Raw genomic sequence first — 11895 nt, 5'->3', positions numbered from 1 at the left:
ATTTTTTAGGGTTAAATTGGAATTTTTAGTCTAAATTGGAATTTTTGGTGTTAAAATTGGATTTTTTGGGTGTAAAAATGAATTTTTTGGTCAAAAATGAATTTTTGGGTCTAAAAATGACTTTTTTGGGTCCAAACCGCCTTTCTGGTGCTCAAACCCGATTTTTATTGAAGCACAAAAAAATAAATTTCCCACCCCCCTTTTTTTCTGCTTTTCCCCCTTTTTTTCCCCCTCCCCAAATTCCATTTTTTTTACAACCCCCACCCCCCCCCCTCTTTTTGGGGCAAAAAGGCCCAAAAAAAGCCAAAGTCCCTCGAGCTCCGCGGCTCCGTTCGATTCCGAGCGCCGAGACCCCAAAATCGCCCGAATTCACCCCAAAATTCGGGGTCACTTGACGAAGACGACGCTGCTGCTGCTGCTGCTGCTGCTGCTGCCCCGGGCCGCCAGCCAGGCCAGGAACACGTCCCTGAAACGGGGGAAAAAAGCGAGGTTTTGGTAAAAAGTGTCATTTTTGGGGTCAAAAAATGGAATTTTGGGGCAAAAAACGGGGATTTTGGTTCAAAAGTGGCAGTTTGGGGGTAGAAACGATGGGTTTGGGGAAAGAAAATGGGAATTTTGAGATGAACAATGTGATTTTGAGGGGAAAAATAAAAAGGGGTTTTGGGTGGAAAAAAGGTGATTTTTGGGTTAAAAAATGCGGTTTTGTGTCAGGAAATGGTGTTTTGGGTTAAAAAACGGCCGTTTTGGGTTAAAACGGTTTTGATTTTAAAAAATGGGAATTTTGGGGCAAAAAGTGGAGATGTTGGGGTCAAAACCCAGTGGGTTTGGGTTAAAAGATGGCGGTTTTGGGTACAGAACCGGCGATTTTGGCTCAAAACGGCCGTTTTTGTTCAACAAAGCCATTTTTGGGTCAAACCCCACCATTTTTGGATACGCTTTGGTTTTGGGTCAAAAAATGCCATTTCTGGGTCAAGACCCAGCATTTTCGTGCCGAAAATCGCCATTTTGGGCTCCAAAACTGCTGATTTTTGCCTCTAAAACCGCCGATTTTTGGGCTAAAACCTCCCTTTTTTTTTTTTTTTTTCTCAAAATCCCCGTTTTTCACCCCAAACTGACCGGCAGTGCCTGACCAGGCCCTCGCTGGAGCAGAACCCCCATTCCCAGTCCCCATTTTCCCCCCAAAAATGGCCATTTTTGGCTCCAAAACCGCCAATTTTTGCCTCTAAAACCTCCAATTTTTGGCGTAAAATCTCCGTTTTTTTTGCCCAAAATCCCGTTTTTTCGCCCCAGACTGACCGGCAGTGCCTGACCAGGCCCTCACTGGAGCAGAACCCCCCCATTCCCAGCCCACATTTTTCCCCCCAAAATGGCCATTTTTGCCTCTAAAACCTCCATTTTTTGGGGTAAACCCTCCGTTTTTTTTGCCCAAAATCCCCGTTTTTGGCCCCAGACTGACCGGCAGTGCCTGACCAGGCACTCGCTGGAGCAGAACCCCCATTCCCAGCCCCCTTTTTTCCCCCCAAAAATGGCCAATTTTTGCCTCTAAAACCTCCAATTTTTGGGCTAAAATCTCCGTTTTTTTGCCCAAAATCCCCGTTTTTCCCCCCAGACTGACCGGCAGTGCCTGACCAGGCACTCGCTGGAGCAGAACCCCCCATTCCCAGCCCACATTTTTCCCCCCAAAATGGCCATTTTTGGCTCTAAAACCTCCGTTTTTTGGGCTAAACCCTCCGTTTTTTTTTGCCCAAAATCCCTGTTTTTCACCCCAGACTGACCGGCAGTGCCTGACCAGGCACTCGCTGGAGCAGAACTCCTCGTCCCAGTCCCCGCTGGCCACGGGCGCCCGCTCGCACCCGGCCCGGACGCAGCAGCGGCCCCGGGGCCACTCGGGCCCGGCCCCGCCCGGCGGCGACACCGCGGCCACTTCGGCCACTTCGGCCACTTCGGCCACTTCGGCCACCTCGGCCACCTCGGCCACCAGCTCCACGCGGGGCGGGGACTCGCCCTGCCGGGGTGAAAAACGGCGATTTTGGGGCTGGGGGGGTTTTTGTTGGCGTTTTCAGCGTTTCAATCCCGGTTGTTTTTTTTCTGGGATTTCTTTTTTTTCCCCCGTTTTTGTGCTCCCCTAAAATCCCATTTGAACTCCCCAAAATCCCATTTTCCCCCCCATATTTTTCCCGCGTTTTTGCCCCATTTGTCCCCCCCATTTTTCCCCATTTTCCCCCCTTTTCCCCTCCCATTTTTCTCTCATTTGCCCCCCAATTTCCCTCCCATTTTCCCCCCCAATTTCCCCCCATATTTTCCCCCCAATTCCCCCCATTTTGCCCCCATTTTCCCCCTATATTTTCCCCCATTTTCCCCCATTTTTGCCCATTTTCTCCCATTTTTGCCCCCATTTTTCCCCTTTTTCCCCCCATATTTTCCCCCCCATTTTTGCCCCATTTTCCCCCATATTTTCCCCCTTTCTCCCCCCATTTTCTCCTCCCCATGTTTCCCCAAATTTTTCCTTTTCCTCCCATTTTCCGCCCCCACATTTCCCCCCCATTTTTCCCCTTTTTGCCCCCCATATTTTCCCCATTTCTCCCCATATTTTCTCCCCATTTTTGCCCCATTTCTCCCCCCCCATTTTCCCCCCAATTTCCTCCCATTTTTTCCCCCCCATTTTTCCCCCCCATTTTTGCCCATTTTCCCCCTTTCCCCCCCATTTTTCCCCCCTTTTCCCCCCATTTCCCCCCCCATTTTTGCCCATTTTCCCCCCCCATTTCCCCCCCCCATTTTTTCCCCCCCATTTTTCCCCATTTTTTCCCCCCCATTTTTCCCCCCATTTCCGCTCTCACCTCGGGGGGCAGCAGCAGCTCCTCCCCCCCCCTCTCTTCCTCCTCCTCCTCCTCCTCCTCCTCCTCCCCTCCCCCCGCGCCGTGGGGGAGGGGCTGGGGCTGCGCCGGGGGCGGGGCCGGGGCGGCCACGCCCACCACGTGCAGGGGGGGCGGGGCCAGGACCTTGATGTGCAGGGGGGGCGGGGCGCGGATCTTGGGGGGGCCCTGCTGGAGGGGGGGGGGGCGGGGGGGAGGGGGCGCCCGCCTGCGCCGAGGGGGGGGCGGCGGGGGAGGGGCTGGGAGCGGCCGCCCCGCCCCCCGCGCCCTGCGATGACGTCACGGCGGAGGGAGGGGGGAGGGGCATCTGCTGGAGGGGCGGGGGCTGCAGGCGCGCGAGGACGGGGGCGGGGCGGGCGGCGGCGGGGGCGGGGCCCACCGGGATGACGGTGACCACGCCCCCTCCGGCCCCGCCCCCCACCGGCCCCTCCCCCACCGCCACCGCCCCGCCCCCCCCCAGCAGCAGCTGCTTGGGGATGAGGATTTTGGTGATGGGCGGGGGCGGGGCTTGGGCGGGGGGCGGGGCTTGGGATGGGGGCGGGGCTTGGGCGGGGGGCGGGGCGGGGGCGGAGGGGGCGGGGGAGGGGTCGGGGTCGGGGGGGTCCGTGGAGGTCTGGGGGGGGGGGAGGGGAGGGAAAAAAAGAGAAAAAAAAGAGAAAAAAATGGGAAAAAAATGGGAAAAAAAGAGAAAAAAATCAGAAAAAATTCTTTTTTTGCTTTGCGGGAGGATTTTCTTTGATTTTGGGGGGAATTTTTTGGGATTTTTGGGTGGATTTTTTGGGGGATTTTGGTGGTGTTTTTGGTCCGAATTTTTTCTGATTTTTGGCTTTTTTTGGGGAGGATTTTCTTTGATTTTGGGGGGAATTTTTTGGGATTTTTGGGTGGATTTTCTATGGATTTTTTGGGGTCTTTTTTGAGGGATTTTGGGGTTTGTTTTGGTCCAGATTTTTTCTGATTTTTGGCTTTTTTGTCCGGGTTTTCTTTGATTTTTGGGGGAATTTTTGGGGATTTTTGGGTGAATTTTTTGTGGGTTTTTTTGAGGGATTTTGGGGTTTTTTGGTCCGGATTTTTTTTCTGATTTTTGGCTTTTTTGGGAGGATTTTCTTTGATTTTTGGGGAATTTTTTGGGATTTTTTGGGTGGATTTTTTGTTTTTTTTTTTTTTGTCCAGATTTTTTTCTGATTTTTGGCTTTTTCGGGTGGATTTTCTTTGATTTTTGGGGGCATTTTTTTGGGATTTTTGGGTGGATTTTTTCTGTTTTTTGAGCGGATTTTTTTTCCTTTTGGTTTTTTTTAGGTGGATTCTTTTGAGCTTTGGGTTTTTTGGGGGGGAATTTGGGGTTTTTGGGGGTTACCAGGGTCGCCTTGTAGGCCGTCAGAGCTTTCAGGTATTCCTTCTTGGCCGCCTCCGTCTTGCGCTTGTACACCTGGAAAACGGGGCCAAAGTGAGCAAAATTGGGGCAGAAATGGGGCAGAAATTGGGGCAAAAATTGGGGGAAAATTGGGGAAAAAAATGAGCAAAATTGGGGCAGAAATTGGGAAGAAAATGGGGTAAAAATTGGGAAAAAATTGGGGAAAAATGGGCAAAATAGGGGCAGAAATGGGGCAGAAATTGGGGGAAAATGGGGCAAAAATTGAGTAATAATTGGGTAAAAATTGGGGAAAAAATGAGCAAAATTGGGGCAAAAATTGGGAAGAAAATGGGGTAAAAATTGGGCAAAAATTGGGGGAAAAAATGGGCAAAATTGGGGCAGAAATGGGGGAAAAATTGGGGCAAAAATGGGGCAAAAAAATGGGGGCAAAAGTGAGCAAAATTGGGGCAGAAATTGGGGCAGAAATTGGGGGAAAATGGGGCAAAAATTGGGTAATAATTGGGCAAAAATTGGGGAAAAAATGAGCAAAATTGGGGCAAAAATTGGGAAGAAAATGGGGTAAAAATTGGGGCAAAAATTTGAGCAAAAATTGGATTATCATGGGGAAAAATTGGGGGGGAATGGGGTAAAAATTGGGCAAAAATGGGGCAAAAATTGGGGAAAAATGAGCAAAATTGGGACAAAAATTGGGTCAAAAATTGGGAGAAAATGGGGTAAAAAATGGGGGGAAATCGGGTAAAAATTGGGGCAGAAATGGGGCAGAAATTGGGATGAAAATGGGGCGAAAGCAGGATAAAAATGGGACAAAAATTGGGGGGAAATGGGGCAAAATGGGGCAAAAATTGGGGAAAAGATGGGGCAAAATTTGGATAAAAATGGGGCAAAAATTGGATAAAAATGGGGCAAAAATTGGATAAAAATGGGGCAAAAATTGGGGCGAGTCCCACATGGAGGCCACGATCTGACCCCAAACCCGAGTTCTTTGCCTTTTTTTTTCCCATTTTATCCCATTTTTTGAGCCGTTTTTTCCCATTTTTTCAGGGTTTTTTCCCGTTTTCCCCCGTTTTCACCCCATTTTTCCCTCTCACCTGTTTCTGCTCCTCGCCCAGCGAGTCCCACATGGAGGCCACGATCTTGGAGACCCTTCCCCCATTTTACTCCATTTCTTTGCCATTTATTGCTATTTTTGTGCCGTTTTTTCCCATTTTTGTGCCGTTTTTTCCCGTTTTTTTCCCGTTTTCCCCCGTTTTCACCCCAAAATCCCGTTCCTGACCTGTTTCTGCTCCTCGCCCAGCGAGTCCCACATGGAGGCCACGATCTTGGAGACCCTTCCCCCATTTTACCCCATTTTTGTGCCGTTTTTTTCCCATTTTTGTGCCGTTTTTTCCCATTTTTTGCTTTTTTCACCCCATTTTTCCCCATTTCTCACCTGTTTCTGCTCCTCGCCCAGCGAGTCCCACATGGAGGCCACGATCTTGGAGACCTCCCCGAAGGTGGCGTTGGGGTTCTGGCCCTTGATGGCCGCCTGCGTGTCGCGGAAGAAGAGCGCGTAGGCCGACACCGGCTTCTGCGGCTCGTTCGGGTCCTTCTTCTTCTTGGCCTTCTTGGGCGGCTTGGCCCGCGCCCGCGGCGGCTCGGGAACGGGGGCCGGGGGCGCCGGGGGGGACGGGGCCGGCGGGGCAGGGGGCTGGGGGGGAAAGGGGGGGAAATGGGGGGGAAAGAGAGAGAAAATGGGGGAAAAAGGGGAAATTGGGGGGTTTTGTGTGGGGGGAAAAGGGGAATTGGGGGGGAAAGGGGGAATTTGGGGGGAAAGGAGAATTTGGGGGGTTTTGTGTGGGGGGAAAAGGGGAATTGGGGGGGAAAGGGGGAATTTGGGGGGGAAAGAGAGAGAAAATGGGGGGGAAAAGGGGAATTTGGGGGGGAAAAGGGAAATTTGGGGGGGGGAAAGGGGAAATTTGGGGGGGAAAGGGAGAGAAAATGGGGGGAAAAAGGGGAAATTGGGGGGTTTTGTGTGGGGGGAAAAGGGGATTTGGGGGGGAAAGGGAGAGAAAATGGGGGGGGAAAGGGGAATTTGGGGGTTTTGTGTGGGGGGAAAAGGGGATTTGGGGGGGAAAAGAGGAAATTTGGGGGGGGAAGAGAGAGAAAATGGGGGGGAAAAGAAAATTTGGGGGGGAAAAGGGAAATTTGGGGGGAAAAGAGAGAGAAAATACGGGGGGGGGGAAGGGGAATTGGGGGGTTTTGTGTGGGGGGAAAAGGAGATTTGGGGGGGAAAGGGGGAATTTGGGGGGGAAAAGGGAAATTGGGGGGGAAAAAAGGGAAATTGGGGGGGAAAAAAGGGGAATTGGGGGGGGAAAAAGGGGAAATTGGGGGAGAAAAAAGTGAAATTTGGGGGGGAAAGAGAGAGAAAATGTGGGGGGAAAAGGGGAAATTTGGGGGGAAAAAAGTGAAAATTGGGAAGAAAAAGGGGAATTTGGGGGGAAAAGAGAAAGAAAATGGGGGGAAAAACGGGAATTGGGGGGTTTTGTGTGGGGGGAAAAGAGAAATTGGGGGGGAAAAAAGGGGAATTGGGGGAGAAAAAAGTGAAATTTGGGGGGGAAAAAGAGAGAAAATGTGGGGGAAGAGGAGCAGAAAATGGGGGGAAAAGGGGAAATTTTGGGGGGAAAAAGAGAGAGAAAATGGGGGGGAAAAGGAGAAATTTGGGGGGGAAAAGGGGGAAATTTGGGGGGAAAAGACAGAGAAAATGGGGGAAAAAGGGGAAAATTTGGGGGAAAAGGGGAAAATTTGGGGGGGAACCAGAGAAAAAATGTAGGGAAAAGGGGAAATTTGGGGGGGAAAAAGGTGAAATTTGGGGGGTTTTGTGTGTGGGGGGGTGGGAGGGAAAAAACAGAAAAAATTGGGGGGAAAAAAAAAGTGAAATTTAGGATTTGTGTACCAGACTCATTTTGGGGCATTTTTGGGTCATTTTGGGTCATTTTAAGCCATTTTTGGCTGTTTTTGGGTATTTTTTTCACTCATCCTCCTGAACTCCTCCATCTCCTCACCCTGCCAGGCTCATTTTGGGGCAGTTTTGGGTCATTTTGGGTCATTTTTGGCCGTTTTTGGTCATTTTCTCACTCACCCTCCTGAACTCCTCCATCTCCTCGCCCTGCCAGGCTCATTTTGGGGCATTTTGGGTCATTTTTGGCCGTTTTTGGTCATTTTCTCACTCACCCTCCTGAACTCCTCCATCTCCTCACCCTGCCAGGCTCATTTTGGGGCAGTTTTGGGTCATTTTGGGTCATTTTGGCCGTTTTTGGCCATTTTCTCACTCACCCTCCTGAACTCCTCCATCTCCTCGTCCTGCAGGGACCCCGCGGGGGAGGGGCCGGGGCTCAGCCCCCGCTCGGGGCTGGGCGGGGCCTGGGGGGCGGGGCCGGCGCCGGGGGGCGTGGCCGAGGAGGAGGCGGCGCCGCCCAGCCCCAGCCCCAGCTGCGAGCTGAGCTCCGATTGGTCGATGGTGGTGAGGGGCGTGGCCAGGGGCGTGGCCAGGAGGGCGGCGGGGCTGAGGGCGCCCAGGGGGACCTCGATGGTCACGGGGGCGCTGGGGGGGAACTGGGACCCATGGGCGGCTCCAGCTCCTGGAAAAGACCGAAAAATCAAATTATTTAACCCAAAAAATAGAATTACTGACTGAAAATCCTGGTTATGGAACCCAAAATACGGATCGTTGACCTCAAAATCCTGGTTATTGACCCCCCCCAAAAATCCGATTTTTTGGGGATTATTTTCGGCCCCGTTTTCAGGACTGTTCCCAGCCCATTTTTGGGGTTAAGTTCCCCCATTTTTGGGGTTAAATTTCCCTCCATTTTTGGGGTTAAATCCCCTGATTTTGGGGTTAATTTCCCCCATTTTTAAGGTTAAATCCCTTCCATTTTTTGGGGTTAAATTCCCCTCAATTTTTGGGGTTAAATTCCCCCATTTTTGAGGATAAATTCCCCCCATTTTTGGGTTAAATCCCTTCGATTTTTGGGGTTAAATTCCCCTATTTTTAGGATTAAATTCCCCCATTTTTGGGGTTAAATTCCCAGCCCATTTTGGGGTTAAATCGTCTCCATTTTGGGGTCATTTTCCCCCTATTTTAGAAATTATTCCCACCCATTTTTAGCGTTAAATCCCCAATTTTTGGGATCACTTTCGCTCTATTTTCAGGACCATTTCCACTCCCTTTTGGCATTAAAATTTCTCCACTTTTGGGATTAAATTCTGTCAATTTTTGGGGTTAAATTCTCTCCATTTTTGGGGTTAAACCCCCCATTTTTGGGACCATTCCCTCCCCATTCCCAGGACCATTCCCAGCCCATTTTCGGGGTCAAACCCTCCATTTTTGGGGTCAAACCCCCCATTTCCAGGACCATTCTCAGGACCATTCCCAGCCCATTTTTGGGTTAAACCCCCCCATTTAGGGACATCACTCCCACCCCATTTTTGGGGTCAAACCCCCCATTTTTGAGGCCATTCCCTCCCCATTCTCAGGACCATTCCCAGCCCATTTTTGGGGTGAAACCCCCCATTTTTGGGGTTAAATCCCCCATTTTTGTGACCATTCCCTCCCCATTTTTGAGACCATTCCCACCCCATTTTTGGGGTCAAAGCCCCCATTTTTGGGACCATTCCCTCCCCATTTCCACGACCATACCCAGCCCATTTTTGGGGTGAAACCCGCCCATTTCCGGCCCCACACTCACCATTTCCGGGTTCACCCCCCATTTCCGGCCCCGCACTCACCATTTCCGGCCCCGCACTCACCATTTCCGGGTCCCACACGCCCCCATTTCCGGTCCCACTCCCCCCATTTCCGGTCCCACCCCCCATTTCCTGGGCCCCGCACTCACCATTTCCGGCCCTGCACTCACCATTTCCGGTCCTACCGCCCCATTTCCGGCCCCACACTCACCATTTCCGGGTTCACCCCCCCCCATTTCCGGGGTCAAACCCCCCATTTTTGGGACCATTCACTCCCCATTCCCAGGACCATTCCCACCGCATTTTTGGGGCTAAACCCCCCATTTTTTGGGTGAAACCCCCCATTTCCGGGGCCCCGCACTCACCATTTCCGGCCCCACACTCCCCCATTTCCGGTCCCACTCCCCCATTTCCGGTCCCACTCCCCATTTCCGGCCCCACACTCACCATTTCCGGCCCCGCACTCACCATTTCCGGCCCCCCACTCACCATTTCCGGCCCCACACTCCCCCATTTCCGGCCCCACATTCCCCATTTCCGGTCCCACCCTCCCCATTTCCGGGGTCCCCGCACTCACCATGTTGAGCAGCCCCCCCGGCTGCTCCATCATGCCCGGGGGCAGCCCCACGGCCACGGGCAGCTCCAGCCCCCCCACGCCGTAGCCGGGGGGCGCGAACGGGGCCTCGGGGGCGCCCCCGGGCTCGGGCAGGTCCTCGAAGTGCCCGACCACGGCCAGCGAGGGGTCGGAGTCCAGCGGGATCGGGGGGATCTCGAACTCCTCGTCGCCCAGGCTGGGCGTGTGGAACGTCTGGGAAAGGGGGAGAACGGGGGGTTAGGATGGAAATTGGGGGGTTTGGGATTGAGATTCGGGGGGTTTGGGATGGAAATTGGGGGGTTTGGGAGCCAGATTGGGGGGTTTGGGAGGGAAATTGGGGGATTGGGAGACAGATTGGGGGGTTGGGAGAGAGACTGGGGGTTTTGGAAGGGAGATTGGGGGGTTTGGGATGGAAATTGGGGGTTTGGGATGGAAATTGGGGGGGGTTGGGAGTGAGATTGGGGGGTTTGGGAGCCAGATTGGGTAGTTTGGGATCAAAATCAGGGAGTTTGGACCTGAAATTGGGGGGTTTGGACCTGAAACTGGGGGGGGTGGGTTTGAGATTGGGGGATTTGGGAGCCACATTGGGGGGTTTGGGAGCGAAATTGGGGAATTTGGGAGCCAGATTGGGGATTTGGGGGGTTTGGGAGTGAGATCGGGGGGTTTGGGATTGAAATCAGGGCTTTGGACCTGAAATTGGGGGGATCGGGATGGAAATTGGGGGGATTGGGATGAAATTGGGGGGTTTGGACCTGAAATCGGGGAGGTTGGCACCAAAATTTGGGGGGTTTGGCACCAAAACTTGGGGGTTTGGTACCAAAATTTGGGGGGTTTGGCACCAAAATTTGGGGGGTTCCAGCCCAAAATCAGGGGGTTCCGGCCCAAAATCGGGAGGTTTGGAAGAAAAACGGGGACTTTAGGACAGAAATCGGGGAGTTTCAGCCCAAAACTGGGGGTTCCCAACACAAAACTGGGGGTTTGGCACCAAAATTTGGGGGTTTGGCACCAAAATTTGCGGGTTTGGCACCAAAATTTGGGGGTTCCGGACAAAATTTGGGGAGTTTGGCGCCATAATCCAGGGATTTGGGGCAAAAACTCAGAGCTTTGGCACAAAACCGGGGAGCTGCGAGCAGAAATGTGGAAATTCGTTCAGAAATGTGGAAACCCAGAGGGTTTCAGCCCAAAATCAGGGCACAAAAATTGCGGCGGTCCCAAGCCAAAATCAGAAAAAATTCAATTTTTTTTTCTCCCCAGCCCCACCCGCAGCAGGGGCTGTGCCGCAGGGATTCCTTTGGGATTTGCCCAAATTCGCCCTTTTCCCGCCCGTTTCTCACCTCGGCCCCGCTGAGGAAGGGGTGGGAGGCGCCGGTGATGGCCAGGTAATTGTCACTGCCCCGGGGAACTGCAGAAACCACAGCAACGCAGCCCAAATTCAGCCCCATCCTTCCCTTTTCCCCCTTTTTTTACCTTTTTCCTCCTTTTTTCCCAAGTTTTTCCCCGTTTTTATCTCATTTTTTTTCCCTTTTTTCCCTCACTTTTTTCCCTAATTTCTCTCTCTTTCTTCACACTTTTCCCCCTTTTTTCCCCCCTTTCCCCTCTTTTTACTTCTTTCCCCACTTTTCTCATTATTTCCACTTCTCTTCTCTTTTTTTCCCATTTTCCCCTTTTTTTTTCCTCTTTCACGTCTTTCTTACCCATTTCTCCCTATTTTCCCCCGATTTTCCCAGCTTCTTCCCATTTCCCCCACCTTTTCATTTTTCTTTTACTCCTTCCCTTTTATCCCAAACTCTCCATTTTTTCTTCCGTTTTCTCTTTTTTTTGAGCTTTTCCCCCTTTTCTCTCTACTTTTTGCTTTTTTCCCCCACTTTTCCCTTTTTTCCCCCTTTTTCTCCTTTATTCCCATTTTTTCTGCTTTTTCCTTTTTTCCCCACTTCCCCCTTTTTTTTCCATATTTCCCCCTTTATACCCCCCACTTCTCCATTTTCCCCCCCTTTTTTCCCATTTTCCCCTCACACCACAATATTTTTTCCCATTTTCCCCGATTTTCACCCCATTTTCCCCTCATGCTCTCCCTCCCTCCCTGTAACCTTCCCAAACCCCATTTTTTCTCTTTTCTTCCCCTTTTTTCCCCCATTTTCCACTCACACCAGAACCTTTTTTCCCATTTTCTCTTTTTTTCCCCATTTTCCCCCATTTTTTCCCATTTTCCCCTCACGCTCTCCCCCCACACCCTAAACCCCCTTTTCGCCCCCATTTTCTTCCTTTTTCTCCCATTTTCCCCTTCTTTCCCCTCACGTCACAATATTTTCTCTCATTTTCCCCTTTTTTCCTGA

The 11895-nt window shown here is 51.7% G+C and overlaps 1 protein-coding gene across 1 annotated transcript; it reads right to left on the bottom strand.

The window, feature by feature from the left end:
- Positions 1-286: 286 nt before the first annotated feature.
- TOX4 (TOX high mobility group box family member 4) lies at positions 287-11082 on the bottom strand. Its single transcript, XM_066570168.1, has 9 exons — positions 10897-11082; positions 9457-9775; positions 7558-7862; positions 5675-5932; positions 4228-4299; positions 3157-3486; positions 2838-3041; positions 1776-2005; positions 287-466 (listed from the first exon to the last, which is right to left on the bottom strand). Exons 1-9 carry the CDS (start codon positions 11002-11004, stop codon positions 388-390), a joined length of 1905 nt encoding a protein of 634 aa, XP_066426265.1. The 5' UTR covers positions 11005-11082; the 3' UTR covers positions 287-387.
- Between the last annotated feature and the right edge of the window lie 813 nt (positions 11083-11895).

This window comes from Molothrus aeneus, unplaced genomic scaffold, assembly GCF_037042795.1.
Source record: "Molothrus aeneus isolate 106 unplaced genomic scaffold, BPBGC_Maene_1.0 scaffold_240, whole genome shotgun sequence".
NCBI lineage: Eukaryota > Metazoa > Chordata > Aves > Passeriformes > Icteridae > Molothrus > Molothrus aeneus.
Note: the sequence above shows the minus strand (reverse complement) of the source record. Positions and strands in the feature narration are given on the sequence as shown.

Bases quoted from the DNA above. Each gene is read 5' to 3' on its own strand.
- TOX4 (XM_066570168.1), bottom strand. From the start codon at position 11,004: ATGGGGCTGAATTTGGGCTGCGTTGCTGTGGTTTCTGCAGTTCCCCGG. The intron at 9,776-10,896 runs GTGAGAAACGGG...CCCCTTTCCCAG, and splicing joins CCTTCCTCAGCGGGGCCGAG to ACGTTCCACACGCCCAGCCT. The intron at 3,042-3,156 runs GTGACGTCATCG...CCCCTCCAGCAG, and splicing joins CCCTCCCCCCTCCCTCCGCC to GGCCCCCCCAAGATCCGCGC.